The following is a 24,633-nucleotide window of genomic DNA, read 5'->3' on the forward strand; positions in this document are numbered from 1 at the left end:
GTTATAACACTCAATATAATACATAAGTTCCATTTGGATTCTGCTTGGTACATTCTTAAACTACACACAGTATTCTTTAAAAAAAAAAGAAAAGATTATAAATGTATATAATTAAAACAACATTCCATTCCAATTCAATTCTATCATTAATATTAATATTCATTAAAGTCTTAAGATTTTTCACGTTACTTTTCAATTAAATATCCTACTTCTATGGGAAAAAAATTATAAACTTTCCATAATCAATTCCCCCGCTCTTCACTTATATTTTATAAAACATTGACTAATTAATGTGTTCCCATTCCTTCCTAATTCAATTTTCTCATTTATTTTATTTCATTTACTTTGTTCACAAACATTTCACTAAGTTACACTAACCATTCTATCCCCCATTCTAATCGTATGTTGTTTCCAATTTTCTAAAATTATTTCTATTCCAAATATAACAACACAATCTCATATACCTTTACAGAATCCCCTTTCAGTTAGATTTTCACCCATTATCTCTAAATAGGTCCTGTTTCTTTATATCTTGCTCCGGACCTTTGTAACTTCTTTTCCTTCCCTTCTTTCCTCTCTTCTTCTCCCTCCCCCTTTTACCCCTTTGTCTCTCTACCTCTACTTCCCTCTTCTGTATTCCCCTTTTCTGTTGCTTTCCAGTATTATACTTATTTTTTGAATTATTTTTCTTTTCTTTGGTTGTTTTTTTAAATCTTAAATTCTCCATCCTCTTTCCCCCCTTTCCTTTTTCTTCCCCACTTAGAGTTACTTGTTCATTAAAGATGGCTTCTTCTTTGTCCCAGTCTTCTTGTTTTGCAGTCTTGTTGTTTCTCATAGTTCCAAATCTCAATTTCTAAGAATTGAAAAATGAAGCCAAAGGAACCCTTCCCTTCTTGTGCATCTTCTTTGTACTTTTTAAGTTCCATTTTCAATTCATCCAAGAGTAATGCCATTGTAGAAATTTTTAAACAACTACCCGATTGATTTTAGTCATTCAAATATAATAGCCAAAAATCCAAAAGTCAGTAAGTAATCCAAATACACACAAACTGTTTCTTTTTGCTCTTCCCCCCCCCCCCCACTTTCTCTTCCTGGGGTTACTATTTAGTTGCAAAGTTTCAGTTAAAATGTATCTTTTAGAAGTCTTGTTGAAATTTAACTTTAGATTCTTTTAAAGTCCAGGCAGTCTCCTCCCTCTTCCAGATCCTGCCCTTATTCTTTTTCTCTCCCTTCCAGCTTATAGAAGAAATAGTTTTTAATGTCCAGAAATCTTTATTGTCCCTTTGGCATTTAGTTATATTTTCAGCTTAATTGCATATTAATGCCAAAGCAGATTTTTCCAATTTCTTATTCTTGTCAATATAAGGAAGGAGAGAGAAGAAAAAAAAAGGCAAACCTTTCCCTTTTCACTTTCTTTCGCTGCTTCTGACTCTTCTTTGGGAGCGATGTTATTTCGTGTAAAATTTAATTTCCAGGGTACCTTAGTTATTGCTTTTTCAACTTAGCCCGGTCAGCCAAAACTTTCACTTCTTATCTTCCCCCTGCACGTTCTTTTCCGTTTGAGTACTTCTTTGAGGTGGCCATTTCTGACCACCGCTCCTACTGCCTTCAGGAAAGGGAGTTTGACCAGCTGAGGAGGAGAGATACGGCTCTCCTCGACCCTGCTGGCAGTCTCCCCCTTCTTCACCACCTCTACGGGGTGGCTTAGCCCCGAAACCAGCCAGCTCGGGGTGCTCCAGTGGCGAGCCCAGGCAGAAACCGTGCACGATCGCGGATTCCTGTCTTTCACCAAAGCCACAACTGAGAATATTGTTAAACTGTAAAGTTATATTGAAATGTATTATGTAAAATATTGGGAGGGGGTTATAAGGCTAATGAAAGTTAATTGCTTCAACTTTTCAAGGTATACATTAAAGTTTAAGATTTTAAGCAGAAAAGCACTATACTTTAAAAAAGAATGGTTTCAATAACTTTTTGAGGCATTTATCTCATTTAAAATTATTTATTTATAATTTAAATAAAAGCAGTTATTTATATGGTAGTATTTTACTTTATTTTAGTTCACTTTAGATGGTAGTATTCATTTCAACAACAAAAGAAAAATACCAAGCTGTAGATGAGAATAAGAGAACTAGTGACAGCATGAACATTTTAATGCTTCTGAGACTTTCCATAATTGCTCTTCAGATATATTTTTATGTTATATTGACTATTTAAATTTGTGAAAGCCAGCATGTTTCTTATAGATAAACTATTTAATTGTTAAGCATGGTGACTGCTATATTTCTAACATAAACATCACTAATTGCACAGGTCAATTCTTTTATGATAAATTGCCACAGTTTTTAAGTGAACCAATGGTTCGCTATCAGTTTGCTATTGACTAGTTTTATGAAAACCAAAAGTAAATGCTGGTTTGTGACAAAAGTAATGGCATGTGACTGCAAACACCCATAAATGTGGGTCAGTTGACAACCACCCAAAAATGCAGTGACATGACCACAGGGGAGTGATCATTAGAACTTCGGAACTGAGTCATAAATGCTTTTTTGGGGTGGTCCATCATAGCGTAGGTCACCAGCTGTAGGTCGAGGACTACCTGTATTCTCTAAATCACTTCAACTTTGTCAGAACATTGCTTAAAAGTTCTTCTCTTGATGCAACCTAAAATTACAATTGTCATTTTTTGCAAAGACAATATAACTCACTTTGACAGAGATTTAGCTTTAATAGAGACAATACTGCTTATACACAAATGCTTTGCATTTACTTGTTTATTAGATTTATAGAGTATCCCAATCTGTTGGCCATACATGCTTTGAAAACTCCATCCTTTGCAGATTATTTGTGCTACTGTTCTTGATTGTATGTTCTGCCTATTTTGCTACAAGTGAAGCTTTTGTTACTTATTGCAGCTGCCTGTTTTACAGTCAGTTATGGTGGGTAACTTAACTGTGAAAGTCGGACTTCATGACAGCATGAATGATGTTATATACATCATAAGAATCAGTGTGCTTTGCATTTTTTTTTTTGCACAGTGAAAAATTCTTAATGTGTTTTCACAGTTTTCTGTCAGAATGCTATGTTGTTTGTCAGATTTGTACTTGAATGGTTTTTTTCCTATATTAAAAATTGTTGCATATTAGGTTAGGGCTATCTATTCAGCATCCTAGAGATTAAGAAATTATTTTTCTGTGATTTGTGAATAAATGCTTCATTTTGTTAAGTTGGGTGGAAAAGTGAGGGAGGGTATTAATATTAGCTTAAGATAAAGATCCATTAGTTGCTTCTATTCAGTAAATGTTTCTGGCTTGAGCCAAGTTACTTTTTATTAAAAACACTTCTTGGTTTGAATCAAACTAATTTTATTTATGCAGTGGGAGAGAGCTTATTGTTTTTAACTTGTAATAGACAGTCTCTTACTTATATGTCTCAAAATATTTGATTTCCTGCCATAAGCATAAAATAAAAGGATTGCCTTTATAACAGAATACAGGGTTGGAAAGAGACATTGGAGGACCTCTAGTCCAACCCTCCTGCTCAGGCAGGAAACACTTTCAGACAAATGGTTGTGCAATCTCCTTAAAAACCTCCAGTGTTGGAGCACCCACAACTTCTGGAGGCAAGTTGTTCCACTGATTAATTGTTCTAACTGTCAGGAAATGTCTCCTTAGTTCTAGGTTGCTTCTCTCCTTGATTAGTTTCCATCCATTGCTTCTTGTCCTGCCTTCAGATGCTTTGGAGAATAGCTTGACTCCCTCTTCTTTGTGGCAACCCCTGAGATATTGGAAGACTGCTATCATATCACCCATAGTTCTTCTTTTCATTAAACTAGACATACCTAGTTCCATTCTTTATATATTTTAGCCTCCAGTCCCCTAATCATCTTCGTTGTTCTTCTCTGCTCTTGTTCTGACCCAGCTCCCCAAACACAACAAACCCTCTGACGTGAACTCAGAAGATTCCTTTATTAGGAATGCCAGCAGCATTTCTCTTGCTGGCTAACAAGTCCATCTGGCCGGAAGATGAATAGTTCTCTGCCATACCTATTCATCTCCACCCCCTGCCTTTTATCCTTAGAGCTAGGGTGGGGCCTTGCTAGCAGCAGTGGCTCTTCCTTCCCCAGGATTGGCCCACAGCTTTCAAGTGCTCTCCTGTTCTCTGCCTTCTGCGCAACCATGCTTCAGGCACTGGATCCAGCTGTTCCTCCTCTTCATCAACCACCTCCAAACCTGGGGGCTGTTGACTCTCCATCTGAGGGCTGACGGAAGGCCCAGGCTCTCTTCTGTCTCTTTCTCTGCCAGCTCCATCCCCTCTTCTTCCTCGGAGCTCCCAGGTTACCCTAATGCTGACCCTGATTCCCACGCCGTGTCCTCCTCTTATTTTTCTGCTGGAGGGGCCAGAGGCCGACAGGCCACAACAATACTCTTAGAGTCTTAACATCTTTTTTATATTGTAGCGACCAAAACAGGATGCAGCATTCCAAGTGTGGCCTTACTAAGCCATTATAAAGTGGCATTAACACTTGTTGTGATCTTGATTCTGTTATTGCAGCCTACAACTGTGTTGGCTTTTTTGGCAGCTGAAGCACACTGCTGGCTCATATTTAAGTGATTGACTACTAGGACTCCAAAATCCCTCTTTACTTTTGCAGTCAATTTTTTTCTGCTTCCATCTGTATTTTTATATTGTTTGTGAGCTTGTTTGTTTATTTACTTACTTATTCATTCAATTCCTATACCTGCCCATCACAGGAAATGACTCTGGGCAGCTTAGAATTCAAATTACATTCAGAAACTGCCATGTTTTGACTATATGGAGAATGATATGAAAATATGACCAGTTACTAAGAATCACATGTGTAAAATTGGGTAATATGGTAAAAGAGTAATGCAGTTGCTATGTCTGAAGGCATAGGCATTTTAGAGCAGGGGTGTAAAACTTGCAGCCCATGGGCCGGATGTGTCACATGTTAGCCCCATCCCTGCCTGGTTTAGTGAAGGGGGAAAAAGTCCCGATATGTCACGTGACGACGCTGGGATAACTCGAGTTTGATACCCGTTTTAGAGTGATTTTAAAATTTCAATTATAAATTAAGAACATGAAGTTAAAATGCAGAATCTTTGAAACATTGTAATCGTGAATGTATTTATTAATTTGTGAATTACATAAACAAGATAGGACCTGAAGAATCTGGAGTTGATTTCAATTTTGAAAGTTTCAGTAGTTGCTGCTTGGTTAGAATGTCTTAGGGATATCTTCTTAAAAAGCGAGTATTGTTGTTTAATGATTCTAAAGTGTTCTCAAGATAGACATCTAGTGGATTCTCTCTCTGATAGTTTCCTCTGAAGAAACCACAGGGTGTTGTATGCACTATTGAGTGTCTCTCAATAGCAATATTTAGCCAATATGTTTTATTTCTATAGTAGGTCTCTTAAACCAGGTCAAGGTAGCATTCTGCTTTTGTAGGGGAGATAGAAACCTATTGGGATAAAGATTGGAAAATTATACAGTTCTCAGTTTTTAAATCTAATTTAGCATTTAATGATCACAGATATTCATTACAAATACTTCAAGTGTAAAATTCCACTTTTGTTACGAGTTTGGCTTATGATTTATGAAATTCTGTGTGAAAGATAATTCTCTCTGCAGAAGTATATCAGATCAAATCTAGGCATCATGATCTCTGTTTTTGTATTTATGTTTTTATTTTTAAACGCAATCAGCTTCCAGGTTCATCTTTACAAAGCAAAATATAATGATGATGTTTTCTTTTGATTTGTGAAACTACCTAGAAACCAGAAGAATGCACCGTGTATAATAGTAAAAAAAAAGATGAAGAGTGATCTCAAATGTTTTTTGTTACTTTGAGTTAAACTATTTTGAATAAAACATTTTCATTAAATTAGTTTCTCATTTTCCTTCTCTTAGAAACTATGTTCCAGCTTCCTGTCAACAATCTTGGCAGTTTAAGAAAAGCCCGGAAAACTGTGAAAAAGATATTAAGTGACATTGGTTTGGAATACTGTAAAGAACATATAGAAGTAAGTATCATTTTGTAGGGAACATTTGTTAAACTCTAATGTTGGTAATATATTCAGTTGAAAGTAGGGGGGTGTTTTTTAGAAGAAAGATTATTGTTAGAATCTGAATGATTGTAGCCTTCACCACTGAACTAGGATTTACAATTTTTACTTGACCTTAATTGCTAACCAAAACCTCTAGCAGCTGTAGCATTCGGAGTGGCTGTCAGGGCTGTTTCTTGATGCCATGATTGAACAGGAACTTGGGTCCTCTGTTTCTTTTCCTGATGAAAAGAGATGCGGAGTAACTTACAACTATTTGTTTAGTGGCTGTTTGAAGTTGCAATAGCACTGAAAAAAGTGACCTCACACTCAGACCATCAGACCATCCCTACGGTTACATGATCAGAATTTGGGTGCTTAAGAACTGCACTGATTCACTCATAATGGCCATGGCAAAACAGATGGTAAACAGATTCGAACACATGCAACTCAGTTAATAACCACCTTGCTTAGTAATGGAAATTTTGGTCCCAGTTGTGATCATAAGTCAAGGACTACCTATATATAACTGCTTGTTTGGGACAATGGTGGCCATTTGATCAGCGTTATTTGGATATTGCCGAGAGATTATTCATGGCTTGAGACTTGCTCTTTAGTTTTATGCCTACCATGCAGTTCTTTCCTCCTTACGTAAAAACTGAAAGTCAAGGACTAGCACGAATGATATTACCTAGTTTGGGTAATGAAATGCCTGCAAGAAAACTACCAGCTCAGAGAGCACCAAGGACCTCTCATGTATCTATCTGCCATGGGAACCTTTCAAAGAAATACTTCGAGTAAACATGAATAGACCCGCAAAGTTTTAATATAAATATTTGGTGTTGTATTCTTAATTCATACTATCTTTGGTAAATACTGTAATATTTTGAGATAATTAATAACCACTATAATAGAACAGCAATGTACACTATTCTTTTCAAAGAATGCCTTAAACATCTCTGCTTGCATTGAAAATCCATTTGTTGCCTCCTAACGTGTGACTCTACAGAATTCCTCTTTTTCAAAAGTATGTGAATCATGCTTTCCTTGTATTCACACTAATAAGTTGAAGGTTACAATTACATGACTGAAGGGAATTTTTCCTATAAAACTAACAATGTAGATTTAAGTAAATGAAATATAAATATGGACAATATGTATTTATATAAGTTTCAGGAGTGCGGAATGATTGATGACAGAGCAAATGCTTCAAGGGATAAATCTTTCAAAAACCAAGTGTATAAAAGGGATAGTAAAGTCTAATGCTGATTGTCTATTGGGCAGAAAATGAACTTCATCTTCATATGAAACACTCCTCTGTTTTTTTCCCCACTTGGTATACTGTATATTAGTCACTTTTCCTTCTGCTTTCTTAGTTTTATGCCGACAAGATACAGGGATTTCTTAGTTGCAAAATGGAAAAACAAATGTTGGAAGTACTTTCTCTGTTCAATATGGAAGCTTTATTCTGCTAGGCATACTCCAAAAGAGTAGCACAAGCACCTTTCCTGCTCATATTCCCTTTTACTCTTTTGGGTCCAGTACTACAGGTAGTCCTCGACTTACGACCACAGTTGAGCCCTAAATTTTTGTTGTTACGTGCGACATTTTTTAAGTGAGTTATGCCTCATTTTATTACCTTTCTTGCCATAGGTGTTAAGTGAATCATTGCAGTTGATAATTTAGTAATATGGTTGTTAGGTGAATCTGGTTCCCCATTGTTTTGGCTTGTCAAAGGTTGCAGAAGGTGATCACATAACCTTGGGACACAGCAACAGTCATAAGTATAAACCAATTGCCAAGCATCTGAATTTTGATAAACGATAATAGGGATGTTACAAAGGTTGCAAGTGTGAAAAACAGTCAAAAGTCACTTTTCAGTACTGTTTTAACTTTGAACAGTCACTAAATGAACTGTTGTAAGTTGAGGACTACCTGTACAGCATTTTTGTACAATTGCTACTTAGTCTAGATTTAGATTTTTTTTTCCTTTCTGGTATGAAAAAAAAAATCTCAGATACTAATGCTATAACAAAATAAAGGATTTGTAGTGCAGAAAATAATTTGTTTTTGCAAATACAGTAGCCCCAAATATTGAACAACTGATTGAAGTCAAGACAGCACTGCAAAAAGTGACTCACAGTTACGACTGTAGCAGAGGTCCTGCGGTAAATAGGGCTCTTAGTGATCAGCAGGTAGTTATGGCAGTTGCATCATTCTGGGTTTCCCTGATTGTCATCTTCAACCTTTCCTTTCAACAAGCAAAGTCAACGTGGGAAGCCAGATTAATTACTATGTGATTGGCTTAATCCCTGCAAGAAAAAAGTAATAAAATCTAGTGCAACTCACTTAATTTAGCTACAGAAGTTTAGATCCTAATTTTGGTTGTAAATCAAGGACTATCTATTAAGGACTTTCATGCCTTCAGAGTATACTGGAAAGGGTCGGGGGAAGAGGGGGCGATAAACCAACTGAATTAAATCCAGATTCATTTTAGAAGGAGTTTTAAGTGTCGTTCTTTCATTAATGGTTGAATCCTAGGTTTCTTTAATGAAGTTAGTTAATTATCTTGTATTCTTTTGGATTTGGTCTCTGAGCACTGCTTGGTTTTTGGATTATGAATTTAGATATGAAATTAATAACCAGTCAAAAATTAATAGTATGTTATTTCTATTTATGGTTCATGCCATTTTCTCCATCTTTTCAGGATTTTAAGCAGTTTGAACCCAATGATTTCTATTTGAAAAACACTACATGGGAAGATGTTGGATTATGGGACCCTTCACTTACAAAAAATCAGGTTAGTACATTAATGGGTGAAAGATACCTTATCTGAATCCATTAATTTTTTAAAAAAAAACATAGCGAATGTTTGTTGCTTTACAACACAATGTTAATTTGTACTTCCATAAACCTGAGTCCATGAGACTCAGTGTTCAGTAATTTAAATTTGTTTTGTGGAAGAACTGAGAATACATTAACAAACTGTAGTTACAGCCGTTGCTTCCCATCCGGAAGTTGTCTTTCAGAGAAACAACTGAAAATGTGAAAGTATGAACACATATAACAAAAATTGGTTCTAGTGGTTCTAAATGATTTGATTGCCAAATTTGGAAACTGAAATAATAGTTTGGCATTCTAAACTTATAGTTACTGCAAATAATGATTTAAAATTTAATGTTTGAATTGTCCGTTTTATTTAGTTGCTCATTCTGAGTATATATATAGAAATACCTAAGCAATCTGTTACCTCTCTTCAAACATAATCAATATACTGTAAATATATAAATGTTTCTTTGTAGATTTATCAGGATGAATATTCAATCTTTAAAAAATGAATTTAATTATCAGTGTCAATAAAGTAAACTGAGGGATACGTAGGACAGTATAAGACAGTTGAAGATTATTTACTTGTTTGCCTTTTTGGAACATCATGAACTTAGAACTATTGTGAAACATTTTGAAGTCTTTCCATTATAAAATATAAAAGCAGTCAGATGCTTTAATTTTACATGTCAAAGCTTGAAATGCATGCATGTAGATAATATGAGTATAGTAAATTGTTCCTTCATACTGGTATATGTTTTTGATGCATATTTCCATGAAGTACTAGAAATGTGAATTCCTTTTTTAAAAAAATGATAATGTCCACTAGATTGTTTCAGCATTATCATGAGAAGCTCTGAAGAACTGTGAATTATTTATTTGTTTATCTCACAGTAATTATTATCTGCCCTAATCCCAAAAGACTGGGAGGCATATAATATCAAACCATTACCCTAGCCTGATTTTGCCAGTATAAGGAAAAACTGCTAAATGGATGATGACCCTACTAATTTAATAATGCTTAGTAGAAGATATTTAAACTATATTAAAATGAATTTTTTATGATACTAACTTTTTTTCTTTTTCTTTAAAAGGACTATCGGACAAAACCATTTTGCTGCAGTGCGTGCCCATTTTCCTCAAAGTTCTTTTCTGCTTACAAAAGTCATTTCCGGAATGTTCATAGCGAAGACTTCGAAAACCGGATTCTTCTCAATTGCCCCTACTGTACTTTCAATGCAGACAAAAAGACTTTGGAAACGCACATTAAAATATTTCATGCTCCCAATGCCAACACACCAAGTGGAGGCATCAGCACTTTTAAAGATAAAAACAAGCACGATAGCCTTAAACCTAAGCAGGCTGACAGTATAGAACAAGCTGTTTATTACTGTAAGAAGTGCACTTACCGAGATCCTCTCTACGAAATAGTTAGAAAGCACATTTACAGGGAACATTTTCAGCATGTTGCTGCACCTTATATAGCAAAAGCAAGTGAAAAATCACTCAATGGAGCTGTATCCTTGAGTTCTGGTTCCCGAGAAGAGAGTATGATTCACTGCAAACGATGCCTTTTTATGCCGAAATCATATGAAGCTTTAGTACAGCATGTTATTGAAGACCATGAGCGCATAGGATATCAGGTGACAGCAATGATAGGGCACACTAATGTGGTAGTCCCAAGATCCAAACCTTTGATGTTGATTGCTCCAAAACCCCAGGATAAAAAGCCTATGGGACTTCCTCAGAGATTGGGACCCCTGTCTCCTGGAAATGTTCGTTCTCTTCCATCACAGCAAATGATAAATCGACTAAATATACCAAAGCCTACATTGAATTCAGGAGTTAATATGATGTCCGGTGTTCACTTACAGCAGAATAACTATGGAGTGAAATCTGTACCACCAAGTTATGTTAGTCATACAGGACGGCTAAGTTTAACTGGTAGCTCCCCAGTGTCTCTATCCCAGCAATCCTTGAAACAGTATCCTCCCAGTGGAAATGGGAGGCCGTACCCTCTTGGAGGAGAACCAAGACCACAGACTTCTGCAAGGTACTCTCTTCAATCTGCCAACGCATCTACACTTTCATCCAGTGCATTGAAATCAACACCATTAGCCCAATCTCAGGCAGCATCCAGAGGATTAGCGCAGTCCACATCCAAACCCCTCGGAGCAAATGCTACAGCTGTCGCTTCTGCTGTTAATACTTCATCAACGCAGAAATGGAAAATTTGTACAATCTGCAATGAGCTGTTTCCAGAAAATGTGTACAGTGTTCATTTTGAGAAAGAACACAAAGCTGAAAAGGTGCCTGCGGTTGCTAACTACATAATGAAAATACACAATTTTACTAGCAAATGTTTATACTGTAATCGCTACTTGCCCACTGATACATTACTTAACCACATGTTAATTCATGGCCTGTCCTGTCCCTACTGTCGCTCCACTTTTAATGATGTTGAAAAGATGGCTGCTCATATGCGAATGGTTCATATTGATGAAGAAATGGGACCTAAAACAGATTCCACTTTAACATTTGATTTGACATTACAGCAGGGTAGTCACACCAATATACACTTACTTGTAACTACCTACAATTTGAGAGATGCCCCTGCTGAATCTGTTGCTTATCATGCTCAAAATACTCCTCCAGTTCCTCCAAAACCACAGCCAAAAATTCAGGAGAAGACAGATTTACCTGTCAAAAGTTCGCCTCAAGCAGCAGTTCCATATAAGAAAGATGTGGGGAAAACTCTTTGCCCTTTGTGTTTTTCCATCCTCAAAGGACCCATCTCTGATGCACTGGCGCATCACTTAAGGGAGAGACACCAAGTTATTCAAACAGTTCATCCCGTAGAGAAAAAGCTCACATATAAATGTATTCATTGCCTTGGAGTGTACACTAGTAACATGACTGCCTCAACTATAACTTTGCACCTTGTCCATTGTAGAGGTGTGGGGAAGACACAAAATGGTCAAGACAAATCTAATATTCCCTCTCGGATAAATCCGTCTCCAGGTACAGGACCTGTGAAACGTACTTATGAACACATGGAATTTTCTCTTTTGAAGAAAAGAAAAATAGATGATGATGATTCACCCTCGGTTTTTGAGGAAAAGCCTGAAGAACCTGTAGTACTTGCTTTGGATCCCAAAGGTCATGAAGATGATTCATATGAAGCCCGAAAAACATTTCTCACCAAGTATTTCAATAAACAACCATATCCCGGTCGAAGAGAAATTGAAAAGTTAGCAGCCAGTCTTTGGCTATGGAAATCTGATATTGCTTCACATTTTAGTAACAAAAGGAAGAAATGTGTTAGAGATTGTGAAAAGTTTAAAATGGGTGTTTTGCTAGGATTCAACATGAAAGAATTAAATAAAGTGAAACATGAAATGGATTTTGATGATGAATGGCTATTTGAAAACCATGATGAAGAGAATTCTAGAGTCAATGCTAGTAAAACGGTTGATAAAAAAATAACCTTAGGTAAAGATAATGAAAGTTCTTCAGACAGTTATGAAAATATAGATGAATTCAATGAAAGCAATAGTCCTTTTGTAGAAGTTGTTTCTGATCATAAAACATCTATAATTAGTATAAATGAAAACACAGATGAAAACATATCTGAGGAGGCACCCTTGGAAGCCGTGTTGGAGCCTCCAGAAAAAACAGACCAAAAAGAGAATGGAGGAGATTCAAAAATCCAGGAAAGTTGCTCTGCAGCAGAACCAGGAAAGCAGGCGGCTAATGGCTCAGACAGTGAAGGTGACCAAGAAGATCAGGATGATGTTATTGAATGGAAAGATCCAGTATCAGCCTCTGAAAGCGGACCTGGTTCTCAACAGGCGTCTGACTTTGAAGATAATGCATCTGAAGTGAAGCCTGAAACTTGGACTGATGAATCATCCCAAAGTGAAGATGCTAATAGTAAACCAGGTGCAGAAACTAAATGTGTTGTCTCTGAGGGTGATGGAGACCATTCAAAATGGAAGAATAGTTCCTATGGAAAAATAGGTGAGTTTTGGTCTAAGGACCAGTCACAGTGGAAAAATGTAACAGAAATTAATGAGAAGTTGTCAAATCCACAGATGGAGTGGCAAAATAGCACAATTGACAGTGAGGATGGAGACCAGTTTGACAACGTGACTGATGGGGTTACAGAATCAATGCATAGCAGCCTAACGGGGGTAGAGCTGAGTAGCCAGCAAGCATAAAAGTTGGTTAACTCCATGACCTCAATATCTCCCACTTGACAACTGTCTAAATACTTTCATTTACAATGAATTCTAAAGTTCATTATAACTGGTACTGCCTTTTGAGTGCAAGGTCATCTGGCTAGTGGCTACAAAGCCAATTCTAGTACTTATTTCAAAGTATGCTGTTGGCAAATCTCACTTGAGAGTATGTGCTGTGATGAGCACAGTAACTTAATGTGAAAACTGATAATGCTGGTAGCTCCCAGTTCACTGAAGAAAAGGTTTATTTTATTGGCATTTTCAACATTTATTTCACTGTATATGTTCAGCTGTATGTCTTTTTAAACATTACCTTTTCCACATGGTAGTTATAGGGCCAACATAAGAGCTACCAGTTCAATGTGTATAGTAGACTCTGGGAAAAATTGTTTTTTCATGTATCATTCTGAATAGTTGAAATGTATATTTGTACAGTCTTTTAGACCTACTCAAGTGATGCTTATGCTATTGTTCTTGTGTATCCATCATAGATTTGGTTCTTTTCCCCTTTTTTTAGTGTTGCCCTGCTGTGTAATAAATGCTGTATCTAGTTTACCTAGCAAAAAGCTTGAAACTGCTATAGTATGAATTTTGACAGATTTAGTTTTTGCACATAACCTTGTACAATCTCAAAGAGGCCAGCAACATAAAATATATCTGGACTCTTACTGTATTATAGAATTTTCTTGTTCTTGAATATCCTTGACATTATAACTGATGACTATGAATTTCAGAGACATTTTCTGAAATCTTTTAAGCTAAAATCACATGCAAGAAACAAGTTTGCAGCTACTAATTTTGACACCTTTTAGATCTGTATAAAACTGTACTGTGTTAAAAGCAGCATACGGAAATGAGTGCTGCATTTTTTTGGATATTTAGTTTTATCTTTAGTTAACACCTCATGGTGTTATTCATTTATACCATCTAATATATGACACATTGTTGTAGTATGGATAATTTTGTGATCTTTATTTCCCCTTTGTATTCATTTAAACATCTAAATAAATTGCTGTATTGTGCTTAATGTAAATATTTGCTTTTATTACAAATTCTGAATTACCTGTTTCCCAAGTCATTGTGATGGCTTTTGTTGAAAGAAAACAAAATTCAGATGCTAGAATTTATGCCTTGAGAAAATGAAGTTTATCTACAGAGTTCTGTATTAACAAACATAAACTATCTATGTGCAAGCTAGTGTTAATATATAATCTACTGAACCAAACAGATAGAAATGTATTAAAATTACAGTACTGTATATGGATTTGCAGATGCAGCATAAAACATCCAAACATTTTAAAATTCTGTTGTTTTCAATGACAGTTTAAAGATGTGCTTAACACTCCTATTGAAATCATATTTAAAAGTACTTTTTTTGCAAGTTGACAGTCCTTAAGATTTGCTCCTTGTAGTAAATCAGTGAATGGATTTAAATGTGTCTCATACCCATTATTTGCAGATACGCTATTTGAGTTTTTACACACATCAGTGTATGGGATTGAAGGGTGGTGAGTTGGGGAAATAACAAGTTTTAACAGTATTGTCAATGTGTATTTTTGTCGTAATGAGGTTTCTACTGTAGCAGACTTAATTGTAGAGCATTTTATACGATCTTTTTTTTTTAATTTGTCTAGTTCTCAAACCATGTTTTCCTTTTTTCATAATATTTTGCTTATATTTAAATGCCTAGTTTATTGCATTGTGATGCAGTCTGCTGGAGTCAAGGATGTATTTATTATACGTTCTAGCAGAGGGGGGAAATTGCTAAATCTGTACTGGTGTAAACTTGACAATATTTACATTAATTTCCAGTAAAAATACTTAAGAAAGATTTGTTAAAATTTAAAAATCCCGCTAATGCTGTAACTTTACATTTGAATTATTGCAGAAAAAAATTACACCTCGATGGTAAAGTAGCAATCTTCACCTTACAGTTTCTAGGAGATTATAAATTGGATACCAAATGATCACAAAATCCAATTCACCAGAAGTTGGCAATCTGCTATTTATGTTTGGCTCATTGAAAGTATGTTATGGATATTCTACCCAAATATCTGTCATAATGGTTCTGGCCCATTACAAAACACATTAAGCTGTACCTATTCACCCCTGGTTGTAGAGCAACACTTACCCAAATGTGCCCCCCGCCCCCAAAAGGCTTAGTAAGCAGAATTCCAGAGCTGCAGATTAGAAAACTGAAAAAGAATTGGCAGAAGATAATGACAAATCATGTATGTATAGTTGCTTAGAAAACAACATAGCTTGTCCATGAAATTCCAAGATATATTAAAGATTGGCTTGAAGGGACTTTACTTTTACAATCTCCCATATTTTTCTTTATAAGAATACATGGGGAAATGAGACCACCTGGTAGTCACCAGGAGTTGAGTTCAAGTCCAGGTAATCTTTAAGACGTGTTCATTTTCTATCCGCTCTATTCCGATCTGAAGGATTTCTTCCTCTTCTGAATAGTTACGTGCTATTAATTAGACTGCTTGCCTATCTTAGCTTTAGCAGGCATAAATGCCTTTTCATTTATGGTTCCTCTCTTTATGTACAAATATTCCCAAGTCATTTTATTTCCATCAAATATATTCATTGATTTGCATGAGCACCAGATTGCTGATAATTTTTGCAGATTTAAATAGGATGCAATGACCTTAGAATTCCTGTTTATCCAGTTTCAAATAGTGAAACATTTTATATTTTTAAACACAACAGTTGTGTGTTTGGGAGTATGATAAAAAAAATCAAGTCATTTTGGAGTTAATAGTTCATAACAATTGCATATATTCTAGTTGCAGATATCGTAAGAAGTGTAAATAGAACCTGACTCTTAGTTTTCATTGTATTTTGTTTTGTCTTCAGGTTAGTGTTGATTGACTCCCTGGACAAATCCTTGAACAACATTTTTCAGAAATAGTTTGTCACTGCCTTCTTCCTAGGTCTGAAAGACCAAACTTTACCTTGTCTGATTTTATGCATGCAACATGATTAGAATTCCTGGTTTCTAGACAATATATTGCCCTTAATTAGTACACCAAACTGGTTTGCATACTGTACACTATATTAATGGTGCAGAGAGTCTCCTGCTTGCACCAAATACACTTCAGAAAAAGTAGTTTCCAGCATGTCTTCACAAATCTTTTTTCCTTCCATTTTAAACCTTGTTTCCTGATATTTCTTTTATTTATGTAAACATACCTCAAGTATCAAACACAAGAAATAAAAAAAATTCATTGCCCCATAATCAAGACTAGAACACATTGAAAATAGCAGTTTTCTTTCCCATGATGAATTTTGCCCTAATACAAAATGTAAAATAAGGTGGGAAGGAGAATACCCAAATGGTTTATTTGACTATAAGGCAATAAGCATAAATACAGAATTAATGGTTCTGATATTTGCTACCAATATATTTGATAGGAAAATAATCTTCCGTTCTATAAAGTTCAGGCAGATTATAACTCTGCTGTGCATCTGGAGTACATGTCTGAAACAAAAACAAAAAAGTTAAGTTGGACACCACAGAATTAAAATATTTAATGAAATAGCTTTTAACAACTTATGTCTCTCTGTGTACACACACGAGATTGGTTTATGTGGCAAAGATTTCTTCATTATTTCTAACAAGTTAATTTTAAAATCCTTTTCTCTGCTGCGGATTGTACTACAGGGGTTCTGAATGCCAAAAAAGGAGCAAAATTAGCTCTTGAGAATTGTGTAAAACAAAGCTTTTGATGCACAATACAGAAATAAAAGGAGCTCCTTAATCAATAGAGATGATGTGCCAGATGCCCGTGTGAAAAATTCATCCCCTCATGTTTTTTCCTCACCACTGTCTTAGATCCCAGAAATTGGATGAGTTGAACCAGAAATTTAATTCTGTTGTAAGGTTCACTTGCTTTGTGTTCATTTGTGACTTATGTCACTAATTTCCGGATATGTTGAATCAGATTTACTCAAGCAAATTCATTGTGGAATAAATGGAATGGTTATACAGAGTATAATACAGATGTAGTGTTAAAAGCAGTACTTTATGCAGTAAATGTTTGATTTCTGTTATGTATATGAGTTTGGCCTAGAGGGATTATATAAATTCTATCATCAAAAATATCTTCCTAAAGCATAATCGCTGCCATCATTTATTACTTTTTTCAGGTAGCCATCCATTTCTAAGCTCTCAGCATGTAGACCTTTTGGAAGACGTAACTGCCAGCGTAAATCTTTTTCTTGACTGTATAGGTAGTCCTCAATTTATAACAGTTTGTTTAGTGACTGAAGTTGCAATGCCACTCAAAAAAAGTGACATGATTTTTTCACCCTTTTTGCGATCTTCTGACAGGCAAAGTCAATGGGAAAGTCAGATTCAGTTAACCATGTTACTATATTGCATTGATTCGTTTAACAACTGTCAAAGGTCGTAAAATGGGGAAAATTTCATTTAACGTCTCCTTAGCATCAGAAACGTTGGGCTCAGTTGTGGTTATAAATTGAGAACTGTCTATATTCTGCTTTAGGTTCAATGCACAGGTTTCATGATTCCAGTTACACTTTGAATAAAATATTGAGAAATTGCATTTAATGCATTTTTTTTTAAAAAAATCCCTATCTTTAATTTGATACAATGAAGTTATACTGACAGACCAAGATATCCCATCCAGATGTTAAAGGGGAAATCCTTAACTGTGGCTCCTATAACATGTAACAAGATATGAATGACAAATGGAATATGCGTATTTATGTACAAAGATAGGAATACCACTCATCAAAATGTGATACCCAACACATTCTTAATTAATGCTTTGCTTCAGTGCCCTTAAAGCATCTACATTTTGCTGATTTACTCTGCAAGAACAAGTCACTTGAGAAAGCAGGCTGTCTTGTATTTTTGTGAGGTATCGGAAATAGGCAAACCTTGGTATTTTGTTATTCTCTCCCTCTAAAGTGCCTCTGGGTTATTAAAGAAATAGAACTTAACATTAAACAGGTTGATGGTTCTGTATTGTAGCTCATGCAGATGCCTGCTGCTCTCACTTGGAAGTTGGAGCGTACAACCAAAGCATCTCCATACCACTCAACTAGATTAGCATGGACTCTGATGAATAAAATAGATCAATGTTTTAGTCCGCCTCAATACTGGAAAAGGGTTTCAGAATTTCTGTTAACTCACAGAGAGGCTTTATGGATAACCATAACTTGCATTTTATTATGGAAGGTTTACTGAAGAATGAGCCTACTTAGTCATATTGAATATGGAAATAGAAGTTTCTGGAGGTCATAAGTAGGGAAAGAAAGCAGCAACTTACTGCTGTCAACATGTACTGAAAGCACTGTCTCTGAAAATAAGAAATCTATGCCTCTTAAGGCAGTTTCTCAACCTTGGCAAGTTTTAGGATGTGTGAACTTCGATTCCCAGAATTCCCCAGCCAGCTAGAGTTGAAGTCCAAATATCTTTAAAAATTGACATGGTTGAGAAATACTGCTTCAAGGGGCTTTCCTGTCTTGTCCTAGGTAAATAATGGAGTACATAAGGTTCTTCCTTGTGGGGGTAGGGGTGGGGGAAATGGAAAGAAAGTAGAAAGCATTGAGTACTTAACCAAATAGTTGCAAAATCCCAATGCTTAAGCAGTTACTTCTTTTGCAATAGAAGCAGCACTGCAGGGTATCTTCCTTCATCTCTCCAGCCTAGCCTAGGAATATCACTGCATGATACTTCCCTAAGGACTGATAATGTTTAAGCTGTTGGTAAGGAGGTATGCAGGAGTATTCCACCTCTCAAATTTTCAACCTGCATCTCCTCAGCAACCATAAAATGGCAACCAGCAGAAACAAATTCTCATGGGTGACAACTGACAAGCGGTGTTTTATGAAAATACTCCTGAAGCATTCCTTACTCCTTGCTTTTTCGCAGCTACAGGGTGGATGGTAGGCTCTCATACTTCCATCTGGCACCAGGCTGATGGTGTGGAAAAAGCCAAACAGCCATTCTGAGGCCTACTAAGTATGGTGAAGAATGTGCATGCCCGAAATGTTGTGTGGAGGAGGGGCCATCTGCCTCCTGGTTTGAGTAAAGGAATATCCTGTTGTGTTGCTGCGTGCAGCTCAAGTAGCTATGCACCAAAACGAAGTGGCTGGAAACCACCCAGGACTTCTACAATTCTTTTTAGAGAAGAAGGTCAACTCTTCCACTTCTGAGATAGCAGCTAGCTCTCCCCTTTCTTCATTGACAAAAGAATAAATGATTGCCAAGGTTAAAATACTAAAAAAACACACCAAGATAGGAACACTGTTTCTCCCCCACCCCAAAAAAGAAGAAAGAAAGCACCCTCTACTTTCACATGCTTCACTTCTCCCTTATGAGACCAGACCTTCCACTAGAATACTGCAAGAATCAATAGGCAGCCTTAAGGATTAAGCCTTTAGCTTCTGAACAAACCTGACCCTTTCTCCTTTCTTAAGAGGCAAGCAATACTGGCTAGGAAAAGAGAAATAAACGTTTGCATGGTTTTGCTCATCCTTGGCACTAAATTAGTACATCCACATTTGTATACCCATATTCCTGACCAAAAGCAACTTAAATAGAAGTTAACTTAGCACAAGATTTCCAGATAAGTAACAAGGGTGCTGTTAACTAATGTGGACAATCCTGGCCTACTTACAAGCAACCTCCTGTAATCAACTACAATAACATTAGCCTTAATACTCAAAATATCTGAACAGCCGAATGCACTATTATTTAAAATCAAATAGCACAATATGAAACAAGGCAGTGAGCAGTGTGCACAAATGTACACTGATCATGCTAGGCCCAAGAACATTTTACAGATAGCAGATACAACGAACAGTAACTATAGCAGATACATGGTTTTATATCTGCTGGGGATAGTAGATGACAGGTGGCTTTCTAAGCATCCAAGTCTAGGACACCAGTTAAAGATGGGAAGTGAAAACTCCCCTCCTAAATTCCATGTTTACTCCCTCTCTTGGCAATATTTAACACAAAAGGCATACAAATAAAACTTTAGCAAGAGAATCGTTCCATATTTTTAATATTAAATATGCATTCATAAAACATCTCACAGGTACCAAAAAAATGCAAAAGGATCTGATAACCAGATTGTCTAACACAGAAAGCACGTTTAACATTTGCTAAGGATTGAGGATTTCCCTGATGATTGCTGCAAATATTTTTTGAGAGCAGCAGGCAATAGGAACCTCCATCACACACTGACAGAAAAAAATGCCATGCAAAGAAATATGGAGCCACGGAGAACCCTAATAGTGGTTGGATCATACAATCCCAGTTATTATATCCATTAAGAAGCATCCTTCAAATTTTTATTGCATATCACTTTTGGCATGGATGTGCATTTTGTTCCATGCTGGGCTGCAGATGGTTTCTTAGTAATATGCCAGGAGGCATTCTCCCAAAAACAGTTAATGTGACTAGGACAAAAACAAAGTATGATTTCATTTTATATGAATGGCAATTTAGATATGAACAGCTAGTAAGAATAGTCTCTTATCATGCATTTATTAATTTTCCCCTCTATCCAATTAAAATTACAATTTGATTCCAACTTCTTCAAGATTCTAGGGTTTTCTAGGAGCCATACACTGCCAAGAGGAACAGAATCTCTTTTCTTCTACCTAAAGCTAAATTTTAATCTGGAAAAGAAAGGAGAAACTGACATTTCAAGAAATCACCTGGGCTAAACAGATACTATTATATTCTCTGATTCTTTAATTACATTACAAAACATAGAACTAGGTCGGTGTTGTAAACCTACATGATGATAAACTCTCCTCATTTTTTAAAATCTACATTTGTGATTAACCTGACAACCTTACTATCTCTACGATCACTCTGGATTTTGTACAAGGAAAAGTTGGCTCTTGCTTCTGCATAGAATATGCAGCTTGAACACCAAGAAAGATGTGAGGTTGTTGGCTGAAAACTGAATCAATATTTTTTAAAAAAACACAATGTGGCTGCTTTAATAAAAAAGTTTAAAAGATATCCGAGATATCCAAATCTGGTTCAAGCTTCTGAAGCAATAAGTGATTCTTCCACCTTGATAACCAAAAATTAGGAGTCTGGCAATACCTTTTCTAATTAGCAAATTTTTATTACAAAGCATGAGTTTTCCTGAACTGCAGTTTCCTTCAACAGATAAAACCAGCCATCTAACTTTTTGGAGGAAGTGATAAGATCCCCAACCCCATTTCAACCCCGGGACAACATTGCTGGTTAGAAGCAAATAAAAATAGTTGGTGTACAGCTACAGGAAGAGACTCATTCTCTCTCTCTGTGGAATTGGCACTGCGAGGGGGAAGGGCACTCAGAACGGAAGCGACAGAAATCATGGAGACTTCTGCAGACTGAATTCTGTCTGCTAAGTAAACTACCTGAAGAACTGCAATAGCAATTGCTGGCCACAGCAATTGCCCCCCAAATAATAATAATCCTAGCTACCCTTTTCCAGGCAGACCAGGAAAGCTCTGTTACTCCAACACACATATCCAAAAATAATTCATATTCATATTTAGTGGCAACACAAACTGGAAATGGAATCACTTTGCATTAAACTGCTTTTGTTGCCAAGATCATCATCTCCCAGGAACATAATCTACTTCCGAAAATAGCTATTAACCCCTCCAATTGCATGGAATCCATCACTTATGCCATGATCATTTTTTAAATGGCTTCACTTCTTAGGCAGCAGAGGGCAATGGCATTTATGTAGGCTAGCAACTGATTGTCTCTGTTTCCCTTTGAGACTTCAAGGTTTCCCTAAACCAGTATTTCTCAACCATGGTGGACTGAAGATACATGGACTTCAAGTTGCTAAGATTGACAAATATAGCCTTAAATCCAAACACACAACTTTGAGTTCATGTCTTGGTCAGTAGCTGATTCCTATTATGCTGGCTAACTAGATTATGAAAAATAAATAGTAGCTATTCTTTCTAATAAACACATCTCTCAGCCTTTCAGATCAATCCACTATGTTTATCACGGGGGTTGGCTGAACAATTTGGAATGAAATTTATTATGCCATGTAATCTCTTGTTATTGTAGTCTTCTACAGTATGCTAGCTGAGAAATTCTAACACTGAAGTCCATCTGTCTTCTTATGCCAAGATTGAGAAACACTGCCCTGAGATGGCCACAATCTGAATCAAGAAACTTAACTTTCTCATACCACTGTTCTCCTAAAAGTAATATTTGGAGACATGCCATGGGGAACACTGAATCTTACTGAGTCTATCCAATCCCTTTTTACTCATACATCTTTTAAAAGCTATCTTCAGTGATTCTGACGTTCTTGCAATTTATATAAAAATACTTTAAAAAGATCACATAATAGTTTGGCTTGCAAGTGTGATAGCAGTTTCTCAAAACAATTTTAATTCTTGCTTTGAATGAAAGTCTTTACCCTTAAAGTTACCTCCTCTAATATAGGATGCAGTGTCTGCCAGGACATCAGAACACCAGCTAGTTTACAGAGTATACCACATCATTATACGCAACTAAATTTTAAATTCAATTGGCATTTTATTACCCTATAAAATTGTTTATGTGCATACAGGGCAAATCGATCTAACTTAGCAAACAAGATGATTTAAGAAAAGTATATAAAATGCTGATCATGAAAACATCAATTAGACTACTAGAATAAGTAAGAGAAAATGCTAAGTAAGGATCACAAGGCATGCTCTTGGAAGGCCAGCAAATCCTCAACAGATTATTTTTGCAAGAATTTGCTCACAACATACTGTAATACAGTCTGCCTTAATGTATATGGAGGAAAAAATACTAAGAAGAAAACATCAGGAAGATAATTATGATAATAATATTCAAATTACATCTGCTAAGAATTTATTCCAAATATCTACAAATCTCACAACAGCTTAGGGCATTGTAAATGTTGTACAGCAAATCTCTACAGTTTTTGTTTGTACTAATTTGATATGCCAAGAATATATGGAATTTTTTGTGAAAGCCAAATCTCCCCCCTCCCCACAGACACAAAATACAATCATCTTACTGTATTACCTTTCCCAAAAGCATTAGGTTTGCAAATCATTACCAGGTTTAGGGGAAAGAAAAGTACATTAGTTTTAGTGTGTAAATTATGGGCATGAATATCAATTACAAGTGCAAAATGCAACCCTGATTCAGTCCTGTATTAATTTATGCTGCTCTCTTTAGGGGCAGTGAAGTTTTTTTGTGAAATCAAATTCTTATTTTTAAGAATAATTACCCTAAATGTGCAATGCAAATGTACAAGAAAACACTATCAATTTTATTTAGGCCCAAAAGCAAGTTACAAACACAATCATAATAATCTGCAAATTATAAAAAAACTTGGCATTGAATAAAAATTATAAGTATAATAATTAGATAAATATTGCATAATAGATTGGACCAGCTCACTGATTTATTATTTAAAAAATTGTTTTTATACTCATAGTTAAAAATTTGGCTTTCACTGAGATAATAAGATACTATCATTACTAATAAATGCTTCTCGCTACAAACACTCTACAGAAAAATAGCAGTACCAGTGGAATCAAAAGGAATCTGTTTTGTACATCCTTTTATATTTTCCCCAATTTGACAACACTAACATGACTAGAATATCCAGTTGGTCCTGAACCTCCATTCTTCTTCATTATTCCTCAAGGGGTCACGAATGGCTGAATCTCTACTTGTAACAAGCATTTGAAGTGCAACAAATCCATTAACTCCTAAGCAGTATTAACTAACTAATTTCATGACAGAAATTTACATCATCCTTAAAATCAGAATCAAGAGGCTCTGGCTATATTTTGACTGCTAAGACTTGCCATCTGCTCATGTTACATTTTCACCTCAGGAAATAAATTGGGATTGTAAGACACACACACACACACACAGAGTTTTAGTTAATGGGGAGATACCGTGCGTTTTTAATGCAAAGCTGAACAAAGCAACGAGCACCATCACTGGAAAATTGAACCCAAATGGAGGGAGGGAAGTGCCTTGTTACACAACTCTGGGAAATGCCTTGGACAGAGAGAAGGAGGAGGGAAAGTGACTGGGCATATCTGATCCTCCCTCAGCCGGAAATTTGCCTTGAGGAGAAGCTCTGTGGAGGAAGATGGGGGAAGGGCAGAGTGCTAAGGGGAGAACAAGGAGTTTAGAGATCAGTTCAACGTTTGGACTCCTTCAGGCTATGATGGAGAAGAGCGTCTTTGCTACAACCACCATTACCTCACAAGCAAAACTGGGAGCTGCTTTAAAACATGAAATCTTCCCCAGCAGAAGCTTATCCTACACCCATACCCGATCTTTACCCCGACCCCTACATCATCCCCCCCATGACCCCAGACTCTCTTGGACTACAAATAATCCTTGATTTACAACCACAATGTTTCCATTGCTAAGCAAGACAGTTGTTCATTGAGTTTTGCCCCATTTTATGACCCTTCTTGCCATGGCTGTTAAGTGA

General features: G+C 36.2%; 2 protein-coding genes across 7 annotated transcripts in view; one reads left to right on the top strand and one right to left on the bottom strand.

Moving 5' to 3' along the window:
• The window catches only part of ADNP (activity dependent neuroprotector homeobox), a 58,647-nt gene extending 44,493 nt beyond the window's left edge, over window positions 1–14,154 (top strand). For all 4 annotated transcript variants that reach the window (XM_087928997.1, XM_087928996.1, XM_087928998.1 and 1 more), the window contains 3 exons: window positions 5,932–6,044; window positions 8,773–8,865; window positions 9,986–14,154. In XM_087928997.1, the coding sequence (XP_087785123.1) occupies window positions 5,932–6,044; window positions 8,773–8,865; window positions 9,986–13,111 (3,332 nt within the window). In that variant the 3' untranslated portion in view covers window positions 13,112–14,154. The remainder of the gene's footprint in view (window positions 1–5,931; window positions 6,045–8,772; window positions 8,866–9,985) is intronic.
• A 2,308-nt stretch (window positions 14,155–16,462) lies between these two features.
• Window positions 16,463–24,633, bottom strand: part of BCAS4 (breast carcinoma amplified sequence 4) — a 33,074-nt gene continuing 24,903 nt past the window's right edge. For 2 of the 3 annotated variants that reach the window (XM_026697301.2, XM_087929000.1), the window contains one exon: window positions 16,463–16,625. In XM_026697301.2, the coding sequence (XP_026553086.2) occupies window positions 16,521–16,625 (105 nt within the window). In that variant the 3' untranslated portion in view covers window positions 16,463–16,520. Of the gene's footprint in view, window positions 16,626–17,153; window positions 17,686–24,633 lie in introns of those variants that run through there. The other variant, XM_087929001.1, reaches the window with a different exon arrangement.

This window comes from Pseudonaja textilis, chromosome 3, assembly GCF_049901715.1.
Source record: "Pseudonaja textilis isolate UNSWEBS1 chromosome 3, rPseTex1.2, whole genome shotgun sequence".
Classification (NCBI taxonomy): domain Eukaryota; kingdom Metazoa; phylum Chordata; class Lepidosauria; order Squamata; family Elapidae; genus Pseudonaja; species Pseudonaja textilis.